The sequence below is a fragment of the Dysidea avara genome, chromosome 7 (assembly GCF_963678975.1).
Source record: "Dysidea avara chromosome 7, odDysAvar1.4, whole genome shotgun sequence".
Classification (NCBI taxonomy): domain Eukaryota; kingdom Metazoa; phylum Porifera; class Demospongiae; order Dictyoceratida; family Dysideidae; genus Dysidea; species Dysidea avara.
Window position 1 is genome coordinate 20,214,280 of NC_089278.1, and position 22,631 is coordinate 20,236,910.

The 22,631-nt window shown below is 40.6% G+C and overlaps 1 protein-coding gene across 1 annotated transcript in view; it reads right to left on the reverse strand.

Moving 5' to 3' along the window:
- Positions 1 to 1,177: 1,177 nt before the first annotated feature.
- The window catches only part of LOC136261981 (adhesion G protein-coupled receptor L3-like), a 60,025-nt gene continuing 38,571 nt past the window's right edge, over positions 1,178 to 22,631 (reverse strand). Inside the window, exons 23-29 of the mRNA XM_066056088.1 lie at positions 3,069 to 3,135; positions 1,935 to 2,038; positions 1,764 to 1,890; positions 1,668 to 1,709; positions 1,552 to 1,614; positions 1,443 to 1,491; positions 1,178 to 1,380 (exon numbers count right to left, since the gene is read on the reverse strand). Coding sequence (XP_065912160.1) covers positions 1,322 to 1,380; positions 1,443 to 1,491; positions 1,552 to 1,614; positions 1,668 to 1,709; positions 1,764 to 1,890; positions 1,935 to 2,038; positions 3,069 to 3,135 — 511 coding nt within the window. The 3' untranslated portion in view covers positions 1,178 to 1,321. The remainder of the gene's footprint in view (positions 1,381 to 1,442; positions 1,492 to 1,551; positions 1,615 to 1,667; positions 1,710 to 1,763; positions 1,891 to 1,934; positions 2,039 to 3,068; positions 3,136 to 22,631) is intronic.

A 22,631-nucleotide genomic window follows, 5' to 3' on the forward strand; every position in this document is an offset into this window, starting at 1 on the left:
AATTTGCTTCTTTTTTTTTCTGTTGTAAAATAATTTTCGCATATGCAGCACTTGTACAAAAATTTTACACGAAATTTTTTACATAAGACATAAGATCAAACTACTCTAAATAGAGCAGTCATTCATGTAAATTATACAAAAATATTTCTACACGAAAATGTTTGCACAAAAATAAAGTGAATTAGCTATGGGATACTTATTTATTTTGGCAAGAAAGCAAAAAGCCTGTATACTTACATACTCATTATACAAAATAGTACATATTATCTGTCCAATGTGTATCCAGTTTGGCCTTGAAGTTGTTTAAGGCACGTACTTTTTTTTCTTTCTGTGAATGCTATCCCACTAGGGACCTGTGTGTACTTCAATAACATGTTGTGGTAAATTGTTCCATGCATTCACTACATAGTACTGAAGAGAAAAAATTACTTCGTAACAAACAAGAGGAACCGAGAGAGGAACGGTACTTAATTCATGTCCTCTGGTAATTCCTGATGATTGTGTAAATAAATCATTGACATCAATGTCCACTAAGCTGTTGAATGTCTGACATAGGTATATCATATCACCACACCGATGACAATAATTAAGTGAAGGCTCTGCAAGTCTTGTGCCATAGTCACTGATCAATTTAGTTGCTCTACATTGAATGTCTATTAAGTAGTGAGGTCCCCATATTATGTTACTATACTTATTATAGTGCTAAACAGTACTGACCGTATATATAACTGATGATAATAAAAATAACAGATGGTACTTGCAACATGTATTATTCATTTCTTTATAGGGTCCCCCAAAGTGACGGACTCTGTCCATAATGCTACAATTAAAACCACCATAGAAACACAACCCACAACAAAAATCACTTTTCACGATCTTCAAATCCATGCAGCATTAAAAGCCAGGAAATTAATTTTTAAAAACTATCACTAAAACCAGGTTTTTTGAGTAATTTTTATTTATTTATTTTGACTTTACAGCATACAGAATTACAGTGATACATGGTTACAACAAATTAGTAGCTACAGGTATGCTGAAGGTCCACTGGCAACTTGTGCCAGTGGCCTAAAATACTGCCATCATTTCACTGTACAATAACAAACTCACTGGTGACATGTGTCCTTCTGGTTATAGCTACAAGGGCTTCATTATGGATTCTCTGGGTATAATATGTCATGTTCTGAGCTGTCTGAAAATCAAGTTTTAAAAGCAACAGTTTATACTTTTACTCTCCATCAGTATACCATTCACAGTATAATAATATGAATCTTATAAATACGTATACAACACTACATTTATCATTGCACATTAACAATAGTTATCAGACATTTCCATTATTAAATTCTGTAGTAACATGATCATTACATCTGATAGTTCCACCTGGAGTCAAATGTTGAATATTGCACTAATCATTGTGGACAAATCAAATGTCTTGGACTTACCAACGAATTCACTAGCATGAAATTTAGTCAAGTACAAAGTAGTGTGTTTCTACATTAAAACAATGTAAGTAGTAATACACTAAGGAGTAGATGATGAGCATTGTCTTACTGAGGGAGGTGACGGCTTCTTCTTTTCTTCACGGCAAAAGAATTTACGCAGCTGCTGTTTAACCTGTGTGCACAGGTTCATGGATATTTCATATGTGTTGAAAAGCACTAACTTACCTTCTCTTGTCTCAGTATGTATAAGAAAAATATACAGATACCCTACAGTAATAACAGAGTACAGGGGGGTTATTTAGAAGTGCCAAGTGCACAAACCTGTGAGGTATTAAAGACGATAAACAACCATGCAAATACACTTAGATAGTGATGGAATACCAGCAGTCCAAACGTCCATGTTATGCCAAACAGTGGTAATAACAGTATTGTGTCTCTTGCTAAGCCTCTGAAAATCAATGCATGTGATTGTGAATTTCATTTTGTTTTTACTTGGCAATATTAAATTTGCTTATTTCTTCACCAGTTGCTGTAGCTTTTGATCTACGTCCTTTGGTAATAGCTCGTACCCCCAGTATTAAGAATACAATATTTACCTGTATAATTATATGATTATAATTATGAATAACAAGTGCTAAATATAATCGAGATACATGCATTTAGGGAGTGTAGCAACATAAAGATGATGAATATACTAATCACGATCAAAAACAAATGACACTTAATCTAATCTACAGAACATTTTTACTGGTTATACAGTATACACCAACAATATTGTATTATTGAATATATAGTTGCAAGATCCACCCAAAACAGCCTAAATAGAGTCTAAGTTGTCAGACCTTCAGTGCTGGTCACTGTAAAGTAGTAATAATAACAAACACTTAGGTTTAAAAAAGAAAATCTTGGAGGAAAACTGAGTGTGGCCAATGAGCAGCCTGCAGTTCAAATTCTGGGATTGGAGGGTTTTTTCTCTCCTTTCTTTGGCCCATTTCTTTTCACATTATTAGCCATGTTTATTAATGTCAAAGTTGTTAAGTCCTGTTTAGAAGGCTGCAGCACAAGTTGTTGTCAGACTTTCAGTGCTGCATGATCTCTGCAAAGCAGTAATAAAAAAATAATGATTATAATAATAACATTTTCAACAGATAGCACAATAGCTATCATGGGCAAGTATTCTTTTGACTATTTAAGTGTCAGACAAACACAGAGTTTGCTCTAAAATTGAGTTTTGAAAGCTGGTGAAATAGTGATCAGTGCTACCTTAGCTTGTGTAAAAAACAACTGCTAGTTCTCCTGTTTTTCACCATAGTTTCAACTTAGATGGCATGGTGGCATGCATAATCATAAATAATTATGTGTAGTTTACAATATGTCATGATCAATTGGCAGTCTTAATTATCAAGGACATTGCATGTTAGTGTGTAGTTTTGCAAAAGTATAAAAGAATTGAGGACAGATGAAAATCTGATCACTTAATTTGTCTTAAGTAAACAGGATGATTAGATGTTGGACTGTAAAGAAAATCTGTATTATCAGTTGTCAATACAGTGCATTCAGTTGCACTTCCCCATTGTACATGCTTTATAGTACACAACTACACAAGCTTCATATTAGATAACTTACAACAATGATTGCAAGAACTGGAACAACAAAACCCCAAATGGATCCTTCTTCATTTGACAGCCAACAACTACATAAGCACAACATGTGTATGAAATGTGTGTGTTGTCATTACACTGTTAAAACTACAAAGAGTATTCAAAACATCCTGCACATTTCCATGTATTGCAGAAACCTGTGTACCAATTTTCAGACTTACTGGGTGCTTTGTCTTGACACAGCAGCCTTCCAAAGATTGGTTTGATTGTTGGCTACTTTCTAAATAAATATTTTCAATTGTGTGTTACATATCAAAGAAAACTGGCCGTCACTGGACCAATAGTTGGATTAGGTGATTTATAATTTATCGCTTAAATCATATTAGTATTAAAGATGACAAATTCAAATTCAACGCCTGTTGGACTGCAGCAGGGTCGAAAAACTCTAATAGGAGAGTCAAACACTTTTTAAAAAGAGTCAGTCATTTCCATAATTTGTAAATTTTAAACATATTTTTACTTTTGATAAATTTCTGTGGCTGTTACACTAGATTATTTGACTGCTCTTTTAGAGTTTTGGATCCTGCTGCATTATTTTAAGGCTGGCAACAGTAATCTGACAACTTAGGGCTAAACACAATTATCCTTTTTACTTGTTTTAAGTTATAAACAAAGTTGTGTATTCTGATTCTTGACAGTTTGTTTCAACTTACAATTAAAGTTGATAATTATTTAGAAAGTATTTGAGTAGCCCTACAATTTGAAGGGATGCAAATGTTGAATTGGATGCAAGTGTGGTCTGTGAACAGAGGCTGTCTGAGAATTGATCTTTTCCAATCATGTGTATTAATCTTTGGAGGGCTGCTGTATCAAGACAAAGAACCCAGAAAGTCTGACTCTTGGTACAAAAGCTCTGTTACATTGACCTACCTGGAGGTGTGTAGGATGTTTGAATATTCTTTGTACCTTGAGGGAAATCGCATCTGATTGTGGAAACCATACGGTAATAGGTGAATTACTCTAAAAGGCTACAAGGCAAGGTAACTAATGAATTATGAAAGGTTGATGAGAATACAGTCAATAGCAAACTAAGCAATTATTATTATTTGTCTGTAATTATAACAAACTAGCTATGAATTTATAAGGAAATAATCCACTTTAAACCACAATTTATGCACAGAAGCATCTTCACAACTGTTTTATAGTTTGTCTATTGCCATTATCCAATGCAATTTCTTTAAAGCCTCAAGAATTAGTTTCATTCACATACCAAGGGATACCCCCTTTAACTCAAAAGGATGCATTTTCTAGTAGCTTACAAGGCTGGCTATCATGAACCATGATAGTGGGTTCATAATAGTGGAATTTTTGAAAATCCTAATAGAACAGTCACCTAAAACCAGCCTTAGAAAGCAGACTCGAGCATAAAACAACCCTCAGAAGGCTTATTATCAAACACTGAACTCAGAAAATTTGTGATATAGCAGTAAAAATGGTCTACACGAAATTTGAAAACATTCAAAAATTGCGAATTTTACGCGAATTGTTCATATCATGAACCACGATAGTGGGTTCATAATAGGGATCGCCTATGTTTTTTGCAAAAATCCTAATATAATGCACACCTAAAAACCACCTTGAAAAGCATCCTTCAACTCAAAACAACCCTCTGGTGGTTCTTTGCAATGAGTATAGGTCCACTAGTAAGTATCAAGTGAAAAGGAAACAGTATGTGTATTTCAGACAACACTGAAATTTGCCAGTTTGTTCATATTATTTTTAAATATACACACAGCAATGCTGGAATTACAACTAGATGTAAATAAGTTATATCCCACACTTTAGCCAAAAGGTTAGGATTTTAATGTTCTGTCACAAACCGACGTAAAATATGACAGGAACTCAGTAAGACACTCTTCTGCATCTTCGGGATGAGGTTAGCATGATAAATCTGTAATGTTTGTAGTTGATCTTTTAAACCTTCAGGAACAGAGCCAAGGGAACCAATGATAACAGGAGCCACAGATGCTCTTACAGACCACATTTTCTGAATTTCAATTTTCAGGTCACTATAGCGTTGCCGTTTTTCAGAAATCTTTTGGGAAATTCTACTATCTCCTGGTATAGCAACATCAATCAAAAAACAGCAGTTCATTGTGAAATCAAGGCATATTATGTCAGGCCGGTTGTGTGTCAGATGTTTATCTGTCTGAACTGTAAAGTCCCACAAGAGTTTCATTGAATTATTGTGAAGAACGGGCAATGGGCAGTGTTCCCACCACTTGTCATTGATTTCAAAGCCACCTTTTTTTGCCAACTCCCAATGAACCAACTTAGCAACAGCATCATGCCGTTTCTTGTAGAAAGACTGGGCAATGACACTACAACTTGTGAGCAAATGATCGACAGTTTCTTGCTGTGAACCACAAAGACGACAATTAACAGACCCAGGCTGCTGAAAAATTCTAACTTTAATTAAATTAGTAGGAACCGCTTGATCTTGACAAGCAAATATAAATCCTTCAGTTTCCTTTTTAAGATTGCTGGTAGAAAGCCATTTCCATTGAAAATTCATATCAACAGAGTCCAATGTTTCACGAAGGAATTGTCCATGTAATGGTTTGTCTTTCCACATTTCAAGGTTTTCCTGAACACAACGGTGCTTGTAATCATCTGGGGTTTCATTAAGCTCAAACTCACTGCTAATGTAAACTTTTTGAAGCCAGGGTTCAGGGTTAGATGCCAAATATTTACTCAGATTTAACTTCTCCCGGTACATCACTTCTTCCACAGCTAAAAGCCCACGGCCTCCTAATTTTCTTGGGACATACAATCTATGGACATCATCAGTTTTACTGAAGCACTTGTACATTGTTAACAATTTCCTGGTAGACACATCCAAACTTCTCACTTCAGCTTGTGTCCACTTTACTATTCCTGCAGTATAACGCACTAATGGGATCGCCCAAGTGTTGATGGCAATGATGATGTTCTTCCCATTTAGGGCAGATTTCAGGGTTTTCCTCACTCTCTTTTTGTAGTTAGTGATGACTACTGACTTGATTTTGGAGTCCTTAATCACATTATTTTCAAACACTCCTAGGTACTTATAAGACTCAAAAACATCTAAACCTTTTATGGTAACATCATCTGGCAGAGCAATATTGCTGCTTTCAGTAAGTTTGCCCCTTACAACAGAGGCTGTGGCACACTTGTTTAATCCAAAAGACATGCAAATGGAAGTACTGAATATATGGACAATATTCAGCAGGGATTCCAATTCATTCTTTGTCCTTGCAAATAGTTTAAGGTCATCAAGGTATAACAAATGATTCAGCTTTAGCCCATCTTTTTCTAAAATAAACCCTTTGCCAGTGTTGTTTAATACATCAGATAATGGCATTAAGGCCAGAACAAATAACAGCGGGGACAAGCTATCTCCTTGGTAAATGCCTCTCATAATAGTAACCTCTCCATAGTACTGATCTGCACAATATAAGCTCACTTTCCAATATTTCATTACATTTTGAATGAGTTTACAAATCTTAGGGTGCACCTTGTACAGGTCCAGGCAACTTAATATCCAGCTGTGGGGAACTGAGTCAAAAGCTTTTTTATAGTCTATCCAGGCCATAAAAAGATTTTTGGATCTGTGTCTGGCATTGTCCATAATCAACCTGTCCACCAACAAATTATCCTTTGTACCCCTAGACTTCTTGCGACATCCCTTTTGTTCAAAAGGCAACAGATTATGTGTATCCAGATGTGAGTATATCAATTCACTGATCATAAAAGAGAAAAGTTTCCAGTACGTTGGTAGACAAGTTATGGGTCTATAATTCGAAAGTTGTGGGCCAATCCGCTGGTTCTTCATTACTAGTGTGGTCCTTCCCTGTAGAAGCCATGGAGCAATGGTGTTCCCCTTACTGCACAATAAGTCATTAAAATAGCAACGTAAATGATCATGCAGGGATGTTAGGTGTTTAATCCAGTATCCATGTAAACAGTCTAATCCTGTAGATTTCCAATTCTTAATTCTGGAGACTGCATAAGCAAACAACTCGGGAGTTATAATCGGTTCTTCCATTGTTGGAATGTCAGAAATCTTTAAAATATCTTCAAGATTAGTGGGATCATGCTCACAAGGTGAGCCCCAAAGCTGTTTCCAGAACTCTAGTGTAGCATCCACCGGAGGACAGTTTACAGTCTGAGTTTCATTGTTAAGCAAATTAAAAAACTGATGCCTCCTAGAGTTAAACATGCGGTTATGATGGTTGAAACGCTGCCGACTCTCATAACGTTTTAGCCTACATGAGTAGGCCTGAATTTTCTGATGGATAACTTCGCATGTGGTGTTTAGATCTGTAGAGGTGTCTAAATGATACTGGTTGTGTAACCTTAATAGAGTTCGATGGTTGTGTAACCGGTTGTGCTTCAGCTCATTTAATCGACTTAAATCTGCTTGTAGCTGCTTGAGCTTCAACAAAAGCCGGTGTTTCCATGGAGGGGTGTACATTTGGGGCACAGAGCCAGACTGATGTACCTCATACCCACACATTTCTGTTACTAAAACAGCAGTACAATACATAAGGTGATGAAGTTGATCGATACTATTAGTTGGAATGAAAGGTAGTACTTGATTAATCTCAGATAATATTGCACGAAGTTTGTTTCTTGACACAGACTGTAATGTTGGTAATCGTAACTTGTTGGTATCCTTCAATTCCTGGCACAGTGAACTGAGTTTGTCTTTAATGGGCATAAGTTCTGAAGGCAATACGGACACAGAATCATTCACTGAAGAGTCATCCGTCATCGCCATGTCATCAGTTGGTTGAGAACAATTAGTACAGTCAGCATTTCCCTTTGTCGGGGGTACGAGATGACTTGAAGGTACAGCAATTCTCTTAAATTCAGCCAATTCCAGATCTGAGAACACATTTCTACGTAGAACAGAGTTAACCTGGCCAGCCAGTTGTTGTTCTGTACATTGTCTATCTTCTCCCAAATGGCGGTCATTCCACAACTGCAATAAGCGTACTCTAAAACCTCTCTCTGAAGGATTTGCGGCGTAGTAACAGAGTAAAAGTTCTTTATTCTCTTCCCGTGTCCAGCGGTGTCTCGGACGAGTCCCAGCCATGAGTGACAAAATGGTTCAATTCTAAATAACGCCCGTACTCAGAAAAGAACCAAAATAGACAGCTATCTCGGTAAAGTCTCGAAAAAGTTACAAAACTCTTCGCACTTGCTGATGAATAGCATCAACGGCCACTAAATTATAGCAGCTTTAACGGAGCGTGAAATTTCACTCCAACTCGAGATTAAGCGCCTATTATTATTAAGCGCCTATTATTATTATTTTATTATCATTATTCTTATTATTCATAATATTATTATTATTCTTTCACAGGCATAGCAAAGTTTACAAGGGGAATCCTGGGATAAAAAGTAGCAGGGCTTGCTGAATGGATCCTTGTATGTGTCCATGACCTATTTTTGATTTCGTTTTCGGATGGAAACAGCCCAAACCGAGCCATTTCTTCTTTCCAAAATGCCATTACGCTCAAGAAGCCATACAAGATCACGCACATAGTTAAGTTTCTTGGTGTGCGCTACTTGTGGCTAATAGAATCTGTCTTTATTAAACTCAGTATAGGCCTGGAAGCTTAATCTGGGCTGATGACTTTGTTGCAAGGTGGTTTTTTTCGCTCCGTGATTATTGTACGTGGGCGGGTTATCCAGGTTAAATACTCTTATAGAGCAGTAACTTAAATACTCTAATAATGCAGTCAAGTGTGTAGTAGTTTCACCCATGTATTTTAGTTATTGTATTCTAAATAACACCTCCTCCCCTGATCACGTGAATTGTAAGTGTTGCCTCGTGTTTTCTGTGGACACAGTTAAGAGACTCATCGTGCTTATTGTCGTGGATCCGAAACCCGGGACAGACGAGATGGCAAGTAACAGTAGTATTTGTGTGCTGGAACCTTTGCAGCACGAGGACACGAGATCCTGGTTTAAGCGCTTTGAACTGTGCGCTGCTACTAACGAGTGGAATGCCGCCAAACAACTATTGCGCCTCCCGACACTGCTCTGCGGCCGATTGTGGGCTATCTATGAATCCCTTGGCAATGACGACAAGGAGTCTTACGATAAGCTGAAGAAGGCCATTCTGGACAGGTTGAACCCTGACTCAGACGAGCACCGCCTTGCCGCCTGGAGCAACTCTCTCAACGGCAACTCCGTGAGGGGGTAGAGAGCATCGACAAACTAGCCAGGGACCTAGAAAAGCTCCTCGATCAAGCCTCACCAGGGCTTCCAGCAGCTACTCGCGAAGCAGAACTGTGTTTCCACCTTATTAACGCCCTACCGGATGAAGTGTCCTTTCAGCTGAAGCTCCAACCTAGAGGCAACTATTCAGCTACTATTGCCAAGGCACGAGAACTCCAACTGATCTACAGTCGAAACAATGTCCCCCACCCTGTGAGCTCCATCAGAAGTGAAAGTGATCGCCTGGACATAGTGGAGAAGTCTTTGTTACAAGTGACTGAGCAACTGGCCACCCTCACCAGCCATCTAACAGTACCTCAACCAGCTACGTATATGCTGTTTTAATTGTGGTTGACCTGGTCACATGGCAAGGAACTGCCGTTCACGGAGAATGGTCGAATGCTTCAATTGTGGGAAGACAGGACATGTGGCCAGGGAGTGTCGGAGCCAGGGAAACGGACAAGGGGGTGCCCAGATCCCACGAGCAGGGGGCATCCCCCGAGGCCGGCGAGTGCTCACACAGTCACGCATACACCATGCACAAACACACATGTACATACTGTTCCCACACTCACACACAACACCAACAGGGTGGCACACACACATGGCATGCTTAACAATTGTGAGATCCTAATATTGCTTGACTCGAGGGCATCCTGCTCAGTAGTCTCAAGGCTGCATGCTGCCCATGCACACATCACATCTGCACATACAACTAGATTAGTCAATGCTGATGGGAGAGACGTGGAACAGCCACATTGACAATTAGCCTGGGAAAATTCTCCACCACACACACATTTGTAGCTGTTGACCATTTATCCACGCCGGTAATTCTAGGGTGCGACTTCCTGATGAACCATGGTTATGTGTTGGACTTTAAGGAATGTACGTTTAAGTGAGCCCAAAACCCAGAGGAGGTCTTGCAGTTACTGCCCACAAAGACAACTCCTCAGCCGCTCCACACCATAACCATGGATGACGAATGCCCCCAGGCAATCCCTACACCATGCACAGATGGCAGCTTACCCACACTAGACATGCCCACTGACATTCACCCTGCGCTTAAACACATACATGAATATAAGTCCCTTTTTTCACAAGAACTTGGATGCACAAACACTACACAGCACACTATTGACACAGGTACTGCACCACCTGTCAAAGTCCCATCCCGCCCGATTCCATTTCATTATGCTGAACGAGTCCACCAACAACTCCAGGAAATGGCTCAAGAAGGTATCATCAGACCCAGCACCAGTCCTTGGTGTGCTCCTGCAGTCTATGTCCCCAAGCCCTCAGGAGAAGTCAGGATTTGTGTTGACTATGTGCAGTTGAACAGTGTCACCAAGAAGGACTCCTATCCTGTTCCTCATGCCGAAGGGGCCCAACAGAAGCTGGCTGGCAAGAAGGTCTTTTCAAAACTTGACCTCCGCAGTGCCTACTGGCAGTTCCCTATGGAGCCACAATCAATTGAGAAGACCGCATTTTGCCCAGGACCAGGTTACGGATTGTGGGAATTTACCAGAATGCCCTATGGTCTAACTGGTGCAACACAAACCTGCCAGAGAGGCCTAGACAACATCCTGCAGGACTGCAAGGACTGTGTTGACAACTATGTAGATGACTGCATTGTTTTTTCTGATGATATGAGCACACATGTAGCCGACCTTAAGAAAGTCCTCGCCCAGTTATCAAAAGCTGGCTTCACGCTCCGTGGGTCCAAGTGCTTCTTTGGGAAAACCACCACTACCCACCTAGGGTTTGAATACTCAGCTAAGGGCGTAGCTCCCTCCTCAGAGAAATCTGAGACCATCTCAACTTGGCCTGTACCAAAGACCACGAAGGAACTTCGAGCATTCCTTGGTCTAGCAAATTTTTACCGCTGCTTTGTTGCAAACTTTGCACACATTGCTAGTCCCCTTACTGCACTCACAAGCAAACATGTCCAGTTTAAGTGGGAAGACACACACCAACAAGCCTTTGATACACTTAAACATGCATTAGTTAGCCAACCCATACTTGACTACCCCAGGCGTCATGACACGTTCGTGCTCTCCACTGATGCATCAGACACCGGCCTCGGTGCAGTCCTGTCTACTGCCCGGGGCACAGTGATTGAGTATGCTAGTCGTACTTTAGCCAAACCAGAGCGTAGCTACTCAACGACTGAGAAGGAGTGTTTGGCCATTGTCTGGGCAACTCACAAGCTACGACACTACCTGGTTGGAGCACCCTTTATCATTGAGACCGACCACAAGCCCTTAGAGTGGTTGCAGTCAAAGCTACCCAGCCATGCACACTCCCAGAAGCTGGAGAGGTGGGCTCTGCAATTGAGAGGATTTGACTTCTCCATTGTCTATCGTCGGGGACCCAACAATCAACACGCCGATGCTCTCTCCCACAAACCTGTCACCATTGTAGCCATCAGTAATGAACTGGATACCACAGTGATTGCATCAGCTCAACAATCAGACCCAGTACTTAAGACAGTCCTTCAGCAGATGACATCCAAAATAGCTCCAACACTCTCTGGTAACTGGAGAAAGTTCCCTCTCAAGCAATATTACCAGATCTGGTCCCAGCTGACTCTCCATCAGTCTGTATTATACCGTAAAGTGAAGACTCCCACCATACCATCTGAGAAACTACTCCTGGTCATCCCAACTTCATTACGAATACAGCTATTGAAGAATGCCCATGACAAGGCTGGCCACCAGGGCGCTGAGAGAACAATGGCACGACTGTCTGAAGGTGCTTACTGGGTTGGAATAGATAAGGATGTACACAACTACTGCACACATTGTGTCACATGTCAACGCACCAAACAGGTCAGTACCCAACCAGCTCCATTACACCCAGTAGTGGCAAGCCGACCATTGGAACTAGTAGCGGTTGATATTCTTAAGGTGCCAATGTCCCGCCAAGGGAACCAGTACATGCTAGTTGTGCAGGATTACTTCTCCAAGTGGCCATTTGCCATACCCTTGTCAGATCAGACTGCAGGCAAGATTGTGCGTGCCTTGAAGGATCAGGTTTTCACACTGGTTGGTCCTCCCCAGAGGCTGCATTCCGACCAAGGCAAAAACTTTGAGAGCCAGATCCTCAGTGAGCTTTGCAAAGCATTTGGAGTGGCCAAATCCCACACAACACCCTATCATCCCATGGGCGATGGACTAGTGGAGCAAATGAACAGATCGATACTCAACCTGCTCCGTGGTCTGGTTCATAAGGTAGAAGACTGAGAAGAGTACCTTCAGTTGCTCCTATACCTGTACAGAACAACCAAGCATGCCACCACAGGCTTGTCTCCATATGAAATCCTGTTTGGATCAAATCCTCCACCTCTGAACATTCCAACATCCGGCATGATATCACATCTGGATCCACCAGACTACAGTTCTCTTCTTCAGGGGAAGCTATTGGAACTCAGAGAGTTGGTGGAAGCTAATACCATAGAGATGGCCAACAAACAGTTTCAAAGTTACCGAAGTAAGGAACCTGTTAAATTACAACTGGTCAGGAAGTGCTACTGGACAACCCCGCCAGAGGCAAATTAGACCCACGTTGGACTGGACCCTGGATAGTGAGAGAGTGGAGGGGGCCTCTGAATGTGAAGATAAAAATGGACAACAAAGAAAGGGTGGTTCATGTGAACAGAGTGAGACCACTTCTGAGACCTGACTCAAGAACCGAATGCTGTGAACCAGTAGGACAATGGAGCCCCCCATTATTTCAATACTATTGTGATGACCACCCAGCCCCTGCCATTCGTGATGAGTCACCAGCCGCTCCTCAGCCTGGACCACCCATCACTACTAGGAGTGGAAGAGTTGCAAGACCTGTTGACTATTATGGACACTAACACCACACACATTTTCATGCATTTGCACAACATTGTTTATTGTAATAGTGTTTGTTTTAAGGGGGGAGGTATGTAGTAGTTTCACCCATGTATTTTAGTTATTGTATTCTAAATACCGCCTCCTCCCCTGATCACGTGAATTGTAAGTGTTGCTTCGTGTTTTCTGTGGACACAGTTAAGAGACTCATTGTGCTTATTGTCGTGGATCTTACAAGTGTATAACTACAATCCTTGCACTGAATTTGACAGCTATTAAAGGCACCAGTAATGTAAATTGTAGCTCATATTAGGAGACTCTCAGTCTATATGCACATTGCAATTTGATCAGTTTCATGTATGTTTTGAAATGTTGACGGTGTTACTATGCAGAATGCAAAATTACACTATTCACAACAGTCTTTATTATCAATAAAAGAAATATCATAATCCATTACTGGATTATAATTAAAAAGTACACAAACTAGAATTAAAAATTGGAAATTTTAAAATGGAAATAGGAATCGCTGAAAAAAGCCACAAAACAAGAAGGGATCGCTGGGGTGGTAATGTAAACCACAAATCCCTACTCACTTCAAAATGACAGAGCATGTAACTAAAGATTTATGACAGAGTCAAAATAGGGATTTGTGGTTTACATTTTACATTACCACCCTAGCGATCCTTCTTGTTTTGTGGCTTTTTTCAGTGATCCCTATTCCCATTTTAAAATTTCCAATTTTTAATTCATCTTTATTATTCATAATATTATTATTTTGTTTCACTCGTGTACAGCCCAAGGCTTCCATTTTTTTTGCAATAAAAAGCACACAGCCTTACTCACTGAGTCCTTCCGCGTGTCCATTACCCATTAATTAACCCGTACTCCGCAGATCGCTAACCGGCCTCCACCTCGATAAATTTCTAAGTTCTTCTTAGCCATTGCCTGCTGTTCCGTATATGGAAGAAGCCATAGAAGAACAAAATTACGGGATCTTGTGTGCACAGGGATGCGTGTTGTTCAACTATAGTCTTTATAACGTTAACAGATGGCAGATTGAAGTTGTGCAGCACTTTTTTACCTTACAAGATCGCCATAATAGCATTAAATAGGGTCTCTAGTGAGCTTCCCGTCTTCGCTACGAGAAGTCGTTCAAGCGCGTATGCAAGGCATCCGTTTATTCTTCTCAAGTTCCTAGCCATCATAGTGAGTACTTTGTTTGTCCATTGTAGGTGGAAGATAATATCATGGCTGCTTTTCACACGCAAAAAAGGTTGGGTGGAGTGTTTATTACAACCCTACCATTTAAAAATATTTTGTGGTCTAACCACATATCATCAACAACCCTCCCACATGGTATCCATGTCATAAACAACTTAAGGGTGTGAAGCCTGACAGTCTTATATGGGAGGATTGTGTGCTACTGTGCTTATGTCACTGTAACTAGCTACTGTGTACTTTAGCATTCTCTGATCAGCTAGTGACATTAACAGTTGCAAGCATTTATGAACACATGCTAACCAGACTTAAATTTGCTGACTATACCTATGGTGTTCCACTTTATGACACACTGCTGCTAGCAGGCTACACCTAGGCTTTCCAGGGCTAGAGCCCAGTCTAAGTCCTGGCAATTGGAACTCAATATGCCAGTTTAAAGTAGTCTTGCATGGGTATGACTGCCAAATTCCTGGTAATCATGTAAGACTGGCTACGCCACTGGCCACTAGTATAGTGACATTGTGATTTGTACATGCAGACACCGGCATAGGAAGACTTCGGCCAAGTCTAGCCATCTCCTCCTATTTAGCTTGATTAATACCAACTCACACGGTTGCTGCTGCATGTAGCCTTGCATGTTCATATGTGCAACTCGTACGTTTATACAAAGGTGTTGTAAGCGTCATCACTACAATAATAGCACTACAGCTACAATGTATAGCTATCTCTTCACTACCTATTCTGCTAGACAACTCTACACCTATAATGCACATGCTTGATGTATGCATTGTTCTTCTCTTTTTTAAAAAAAAATGGACTCTACAGGAATTATAACACTAACAGTTACCATTCTTATAACTTGTATCATAGAGTTTCATTCTTTTCCTTCTTTTACAATAAACACCTAAGACATCTTGTTCTTCTTCAAGTCTCCTGTGCTGTCATCAACACTGTCTCCTGTATGATAGGTGCACAATCAGTAATTCTTCTGACAGGTAGCTAGCTCGTATAGAAGTGTGTTTTCAGCAATGGCACAAAGTGTGATGATGGTGGCTGAAACACTGAGTAGACTAGGAAGTAACAACGTGCTAAGAATGTTCTAGAATAATTTCACAACACTCACGTGCCTTGTACAATCACGTGCTAATCTATATATGTGACTGGATCTACGAAAACCGTTCTTATCGCCCAAGACAGGAAGTTTGATTTTTTCACACAAACACAAAGCTTAATGAATGCACTATCGAGTTTCACTGCCACAGTCGACCAGAGTAAAGTGGTCTGCTTTTGCTGGCTGCTTTTCTAGAGCACAGTGGCAAGCCGTACGAGTGGTCTGGGGTCTTGATGGAGCCCTGGCCGACCAGGAGATGGCTGTGTGTGGCTGTACAGCTCTGTGGTGTTGGACAATGACTTGTGCTGTAAATTTCCTTTTGGCCTAATTCATCCTAGCACGTCTCTTTTCAATTTTTGAACACCATCTTGCCCTCCTTCCAGGGCCCCCGCCTCCCACCCCTTCTGGAGCTTGCCTGATACAGACAACCTCGGTTTAAAAACTATCTAAAATGGCGGGAAACTTAGCTGTTGACTACTTCTTCAGTGGATGATCAGGAAGGTAAGAAATTGTTGTGAAACGTGTGAAAATTTGGTATGCGTAGCTACCACCATTGGCCAGCTACAACACACAGAATATTTAAAACCGACGTTTCTCGATACTTTTAAATGGGCGATAAGACCGGTTTTCCCAGAGACAGTCACATATTACATCTCCATCATTACAAAAAGGAGTGTGTTACAGGGTACAAGGATGAAAAACCCTTACAGTGCTCTAATCAAATAAGTGAAAGTAGTGCAGTGTGTGCGTATGTTATAGTCACGAAAACTGGTCGGCATATCGAACTGGTGCTCTTATGGTTCTTTGGGAGCGTCTCAGGGCTGGAGCTGATACAACAGAATTAGTGCCACAACTTTCCTCAACTGGTTCATTTGTGTCACTGTCATATGCTTGATCATCTAGGAACTCATCAGTGCTTGTGTTAACCTCTGTTTTACCCATCACCTTTCTTAAGTCCTTTCGGTTTCTACGATAGTATTGCCCTTGTGGTGTCACAATGTTATAGGAGCGTGGAGCTCTTTGACTAATGCTGGTTACTTTGGCTGGCTTCCACGTGCCATCCTTTGATGTCATCAACACTGAGTCACCTATTTTGAGGCTTTTCAATGGTTTTGCCTGGCGGTCGTAAAACATCTTTTGTTGTTTTCTGTGTTTTTGAAGTTCCTCCTGTACTGCAGTTGGGTTAATTGTTGCTGGCTTTAGTAAAGTATTTGCTGTAGGTATGAGAGTCTTTGTCCGCCTCCCCATAAGTCGCTGGGCTGGTGACCCAAGGGTGTCTGACCATGGTGTGTTCCGATACTCTAGCGGTGCTAGGTAGTGGTCATTTCCATCATGTGCTGCCTTCTTCATCAATCGTTTGATGGTTTGTACTGCCTTTTCAGCCATGCCGTTGGACTGTGGATGGTATGGGCTGGATGTACGATGGTCAATCTGGTATTGCTTGATAAACTGTTGGAACTCGTGGCTGGAAAATTGGGGGCCATTGTCGGATATCAAGACATCCGGTATTCCATGACGGGAGAACTGAGATTTGCAATGCTTAATTACTTGCTTTGCTGTGGTGTGAATGAGTAGGTCTAGTTCAACAAATCCTGAGTAATAGTCCACTATCACAAGGTACTGCTTTTGCTGCTGCTCAAAAAGATCAACACCAACTTTGGACCATGGACGGTCTGGGATAGAATGTGGGATGAGAGGCTCCTTATGGTTTTTTCTTTGGTATGTATTGCAAGTGCCACAAGCTGAAACGGTATCTTGGATTTGGGATGACATCCCTGGCCAGTACATTATATCTCGGGCTCGCCGTTTGCATTTCTCTATACCTAAATGGGAACAATGTATCAATTTCAACATCTCTGGCTGCATGGCCTTAGGAATTATGAGCTTTTCCCCTTTTAGAAGAACTCTGTCGCTGGAGGATATTTGATCTCGGAATGACCAATACGGTAAACACTCAGTTGGCACTTGTGACTTGTGATCTGGCCAACCATCCAGTGTTAGTTTCATTAATTGCTTTAGAGCTGAATCAGATTGGGTCATTGATTGAAATTGCTCTAACTTGGTTTTTGATATTGGCAGTGATGCTACTACATTCACTTCAAATTCAAATGATGTGGAGTCATCTGGCTGTTTTGTTAGATACGCTCTGGACAGAGTGTCTGCAATCACTAGCTGTTTACCAGAGCGGTAAATAAGATTGATTTGATACTTTTGTATGGACATAATCATCTTCTGGAGTCGCAGTGGTGCTTGATGTAGTGGCTTCTTGAGTATGGCTTCTAATGGTTTATGGTCAGTCTCTACTTCAACAGACGGCATGCCGAAAATGTACTCATGAAATCTGGTGCATCCAAAAACCACAGCGAGCATTTCTTTCTCAATCTGGGCGTAGTTCTGCTGGCACATAGTGAGGGCTCTGGATGCATAGGCAATGGGGTGATTATCTTGTAGAAGTACAGCTCCCAATCCTTTAGAACTGGCATCGACGGATAGCTTGGTAGGTTTACTAGGGTTGAAATACTTGAGCACAGGGGCAGTGGTGATTGATTTCTTCAAAGATAGAAAACTGTTGGCTTGTTCAGTGTGCCAATGCCATTCCACATTCTTTTCCAATAGGGTTCGTAGAGGCGAAGCTACAGTGGATAAATTTGGTATAAACTTGCCCAGATAAGTTAACATACCTAAGAATCTTTGAAGATCATCTTTGTTCTCTGGACGTGGCATTTTAAGAATGGCATCGGTCTTTTTTGGATCAGGTTTGAGACCATCTTTGCTAAGTATGTGACCGATATAGGTAATGGCATCCTTTCTGATTTGGCACTTGGTTCTATTGAGCTTGAGATTTCTGTGCCGTGCTCTTTCTAAGACTTGTATTAAGCGGGTGTCGTGTTGCTCTTCATTTTCGCCCCATATGAGCAGTCGTCCACAACAACTTCGACTCCTGGTATATCTTGAAACATCTCTGACATTATTTTCTGGAAAATGTCTTGGGAAGACAAGAGCCCGAAAGGAAGACGTTTGAACATGTAGCGTCCAAAGGGTGTGTTAAACGTGCAAAGCTTTGCACTTGGTGTGTCTAATTGGACTTGCCAGAATCCGGAACTGGCATCCAGGACAGAGAAAACCTTGGCATTTGGCATTCTTGTAACGATGTCATCAATTGTGCTCATTGGATAGTAATCACGTTTGACTGCCTTGTTTAAATCGCGTGGGTCTATGCAGATTCTGAGGTTACCATTTGGTTTAACAATTGTTACCATACTATTTACCCAGTCTGTGGGTTCATCAACTTTCTGGATTACATCGAGCTTTTCCATGCGACTGAGTTCCTGTTGAATTTGGGTCTCAAAGTGACTGGAACTTTTCTCGGTGGGTGTACAACAGGCTGGGCATTTTTGTCAATTTTGATGTGGTACAAGGCGTCTGTGATACATCCCAATCCGTCAAAGACATCACTGTAGGCATTGAGAATATCATCAGGTTGGTTGTTGATAGCATCTAATCGTTGCACTAGATTCAGTTCCATACAAGTCGTCAAGCCTACTATGTTGGGAACATTCTGGTTAATCACTTCAAAAACCACAGGGTAACATTTTCCTTTGTGCTGGCAGTTTAGTGTGACCTTACCACATGTGTCGAGTCGTTGGCCACCAAAGGCAACTAGCCTTGCATGAGATTTTTGCAGTGGGGTTGAGCTTAGTTGGAGGTATTTCTGTCTGGAGATGACATTACATTGTGCACCTGTATCAATCTTAAAACTCATTTTCTGGCGATTTACGAGGATTGTTACTTTCCAATCGGGTGACTTTGAGGTAGCACATTGTATCATACCAATAAACATGTCGTCAGGGGAATCGGAGTCTTCATGTGTAACACTGTGCACTTTCTTTTGGTACTTTGTAGCAGTGCGACGTCGACAAACCTTTGCAAAATGGTTTCTACGACCACAATTGTAGCATTCTACGCCTTGTGCTGGACAGGGCTGGTGACGATAGTGTTGATTTCCGCATCGGTCACATCGAGGTTTGGGGTTTGCTTCTTGACTTTGACGTCGTGCTGTAACAGCAAGGACTTCCTGATAGTGTGTTTCTTTACCGGTAGTACTGGAACTAATGGTTTTCAATTGGGTAGATGTAGCTTCGTTCGCTCTACATATGTCGAGGGCCTTCTGAAGAGTTAAGTCGCTTTCTTTTAATAGACGCGCACGGGTCTTATCGCAAATAATGCCACACACAATTCGATCACGAATCAGACCATCCTTCAATTCGGGAAATTCACAAGACTGAGCTTTTGTTTTTAAATCTGTTACATACTGATCAATGGTTTCTCCTGGTTGCTGGTTTCGCGTGTTGAACTTGTGTCTTTCCCATGTAATATTTTTGCGAGGGTTGCAATACTCATCAAACTTTTCTATTATTTTATCCACCTTGTTCTTGTCGTCGGCATTTTGCCATGAGAAAGTATTATAAACTTCCAGTGCCTCCGGTCTGGCCACGTGAAGAAATGCTGCGGCTTGAATTCCCGCGTCTTTTGTAGATAGTCCACTAGCAAGGGAAAATATCCCGAAACGTTGTTTCCATCGTCTCCAGTTGTCAGCAATAGTTCTGTCTAAGTTCAATGCCTCTGGTGGCGAAAGCTGATCCATTTTCGCAAGAAACTTCTGACACTATGTAACAACGTGCTAAGAATGTCCTAGAATGATTTCACAACACTCACGTGCCTTGTACAATCACGTGCTAATCTATATATTACACTATCTTATTATTTTGTGCGTGTACAAATCAGAATGAAAATACAGTCTTTATCATAGATTACAAATTAATATTGCATTAAGATATCTAGTTAATGAGTTAACCTTTTAAACTGAGGAATCTCTGTTAGCTTAGGCTACACTATAATGTGCCAATTAACTTATAATCCATAAATGGATTTGGAAAAAGTCCAAAAAGTAGACATATTAAAAATTAAAAATAATAAGAAATAGGGATCGCTAAAAAAAGCCACGAAACAAGAAGGGATCGCTGGGGTGGTAATGTAAACCACAAATCCCTATTTTGACTCTTTATACTCAAATGGAGCATTTATAGATAGTCAAAATAGGGATTTGTGGTTTACATTACCACCCCAGCGATCCCTTCTTGTTTCGTGGCTTTTTTTAACGATCCCTATTTCTTATTTAAAATTTTTAATATGTCTGTTATTAGCTGTTAACTGTCAGTTGCAACACATACACAAGCCTACATTAAGCAAGGATCACACCCTTTCAAGTAAACATGATGAAAATAGTTTATAAAAAGTTAACCTTCAATAGAGCCTGTAAACAGCTTTTATTCAAGAATGAAGGCTTAGTTTCTGCGCTTGAAGCTTTGCTCATGGAAAGACACATACACATAAACACACTATATTTCCCAAACCAATTTCAGGAAACCTGGCATGCAAAAGTAAACAAGTACAAAGGAATATTAAAAATTTTAAGTTCAATTGTGACCCAGTCTGAGAAAACCGGTCTTATCGCCCATGTCAGCAGATTCGATTTTTCACCCAGGACACAAAGCTACATGAATCAACTATCTAATTCCACAATCAAAATTAGCTAGACTTGAGTGGTCTGGTTTTGCTGGCTGCTTTTCCCAAGCCCAGTGGCAATCCGTACGTGTGGGGGCCTTAATGGAGCTCTGATCAGCCTGGGGATGACTGTATGTGGCTGTACAGCTCTGTGGTGTTGAATAAGTACCTCTGCTGTAAATTTCCTTTCATCTTAGCCAGTTTTGAGACCTCACTGGCCCAAAACTTGGCCTAATTCATCCATTAGCCTTCCTTTTCAATTTTTGAACACCATCTTGCCTGCCTTCCAGGGCCCCCGCCTCCCACCCAATTTGCAGCTCGCCTGATACAGTAAACCTCGGTTTAAAAACTATCTAACATGGCGGGAAACGTAGTTGTTGGCTACATGCACAGTGGATGCCCTGGAAGGTAAGGAGTTGGTGTAAAACGTGTGAAAATTTGGTACACATAGCTTCAACCATTGGCGAGCTACAACACACTAAATACTTAAAACTGGCATTTCTCGATACTTTTAAATAGGCGATAAGCCCAGTTTTCCCAGACTGGGTCACAATTAAGGATCATAGAAATATACACCTGCAGGGGAATCTAACCCATACTTCAGTCATTAAATGTCATCTGCAGGTATAGACAATTTCTTTATTTCAATGATTCCATATCAAACTTAAATTCCTACTGTTTCCCTACACATTACAATGGATAGATAATGTATGCCTTAGTTGCAGGTGCAGTATCTGACAGGCACTATCAGTTTACTAGGACACTTTGTGTAAACTCTTCAGCCTTCACTTTCATTCATTATATTGTAGCTTTTCAATGGTGAATGCTAGTTAGTTAATTCCTGACTGCTCTGTTAGAATATTTGTGATATGACTGTTCTATTAGAGTATTCTGATCAGCAATAGTGCAAAAAGCATTATAAAAATCCATTTTACTAATATAGTCATTTTCATTCTTGCCACCTGTTCTGCTTTTCACTTACCCTGAGTTTCATGTTCAATTATAATGTTATGATGCTATTGTTTTCTTTGATGTACATAAAGAGACTGTATGCAACCAGCTGAGCAAAAACCAGTCATTCTTGTACACTGCTTGAATTCCATCTCATTGCTTCTCTGTTATCAGTGTAACAAAGGAGTGCGCAGCCAAAATTTCAGCCTTTTATGATGAAATAATTATAAGTGCTTAATTCAATTTATCAGCAACAATATGGCAAATAAATTAAATTAAATTATTTAATCAATCACAACTCATGACTGGAACAAGCTACAAAGACAGGGTTGGCTCAATCTGTTCACCATGGCCTGGCAAATCTCAAGGCGTAGCATTTTCCCTGTACTCTCCTCCATATGGACAAAGAAGAAGGCCATTTCAACAAAGGAGTGATGAAGGTAAACTATTTCTATTGCATCACAAATAAGCACCCATAAATACCTCAAGTACCTTGTGCCTTTCACTGTATGAACACTAAACAAGAGATTCTTATACCAAAGTGATTAAAATATTCATAAAGTTTTATGCAACATATGTATTTATTACCCAGTTTATCTCAATACATGCTTATATCAAAATAGAATTTTGTGGA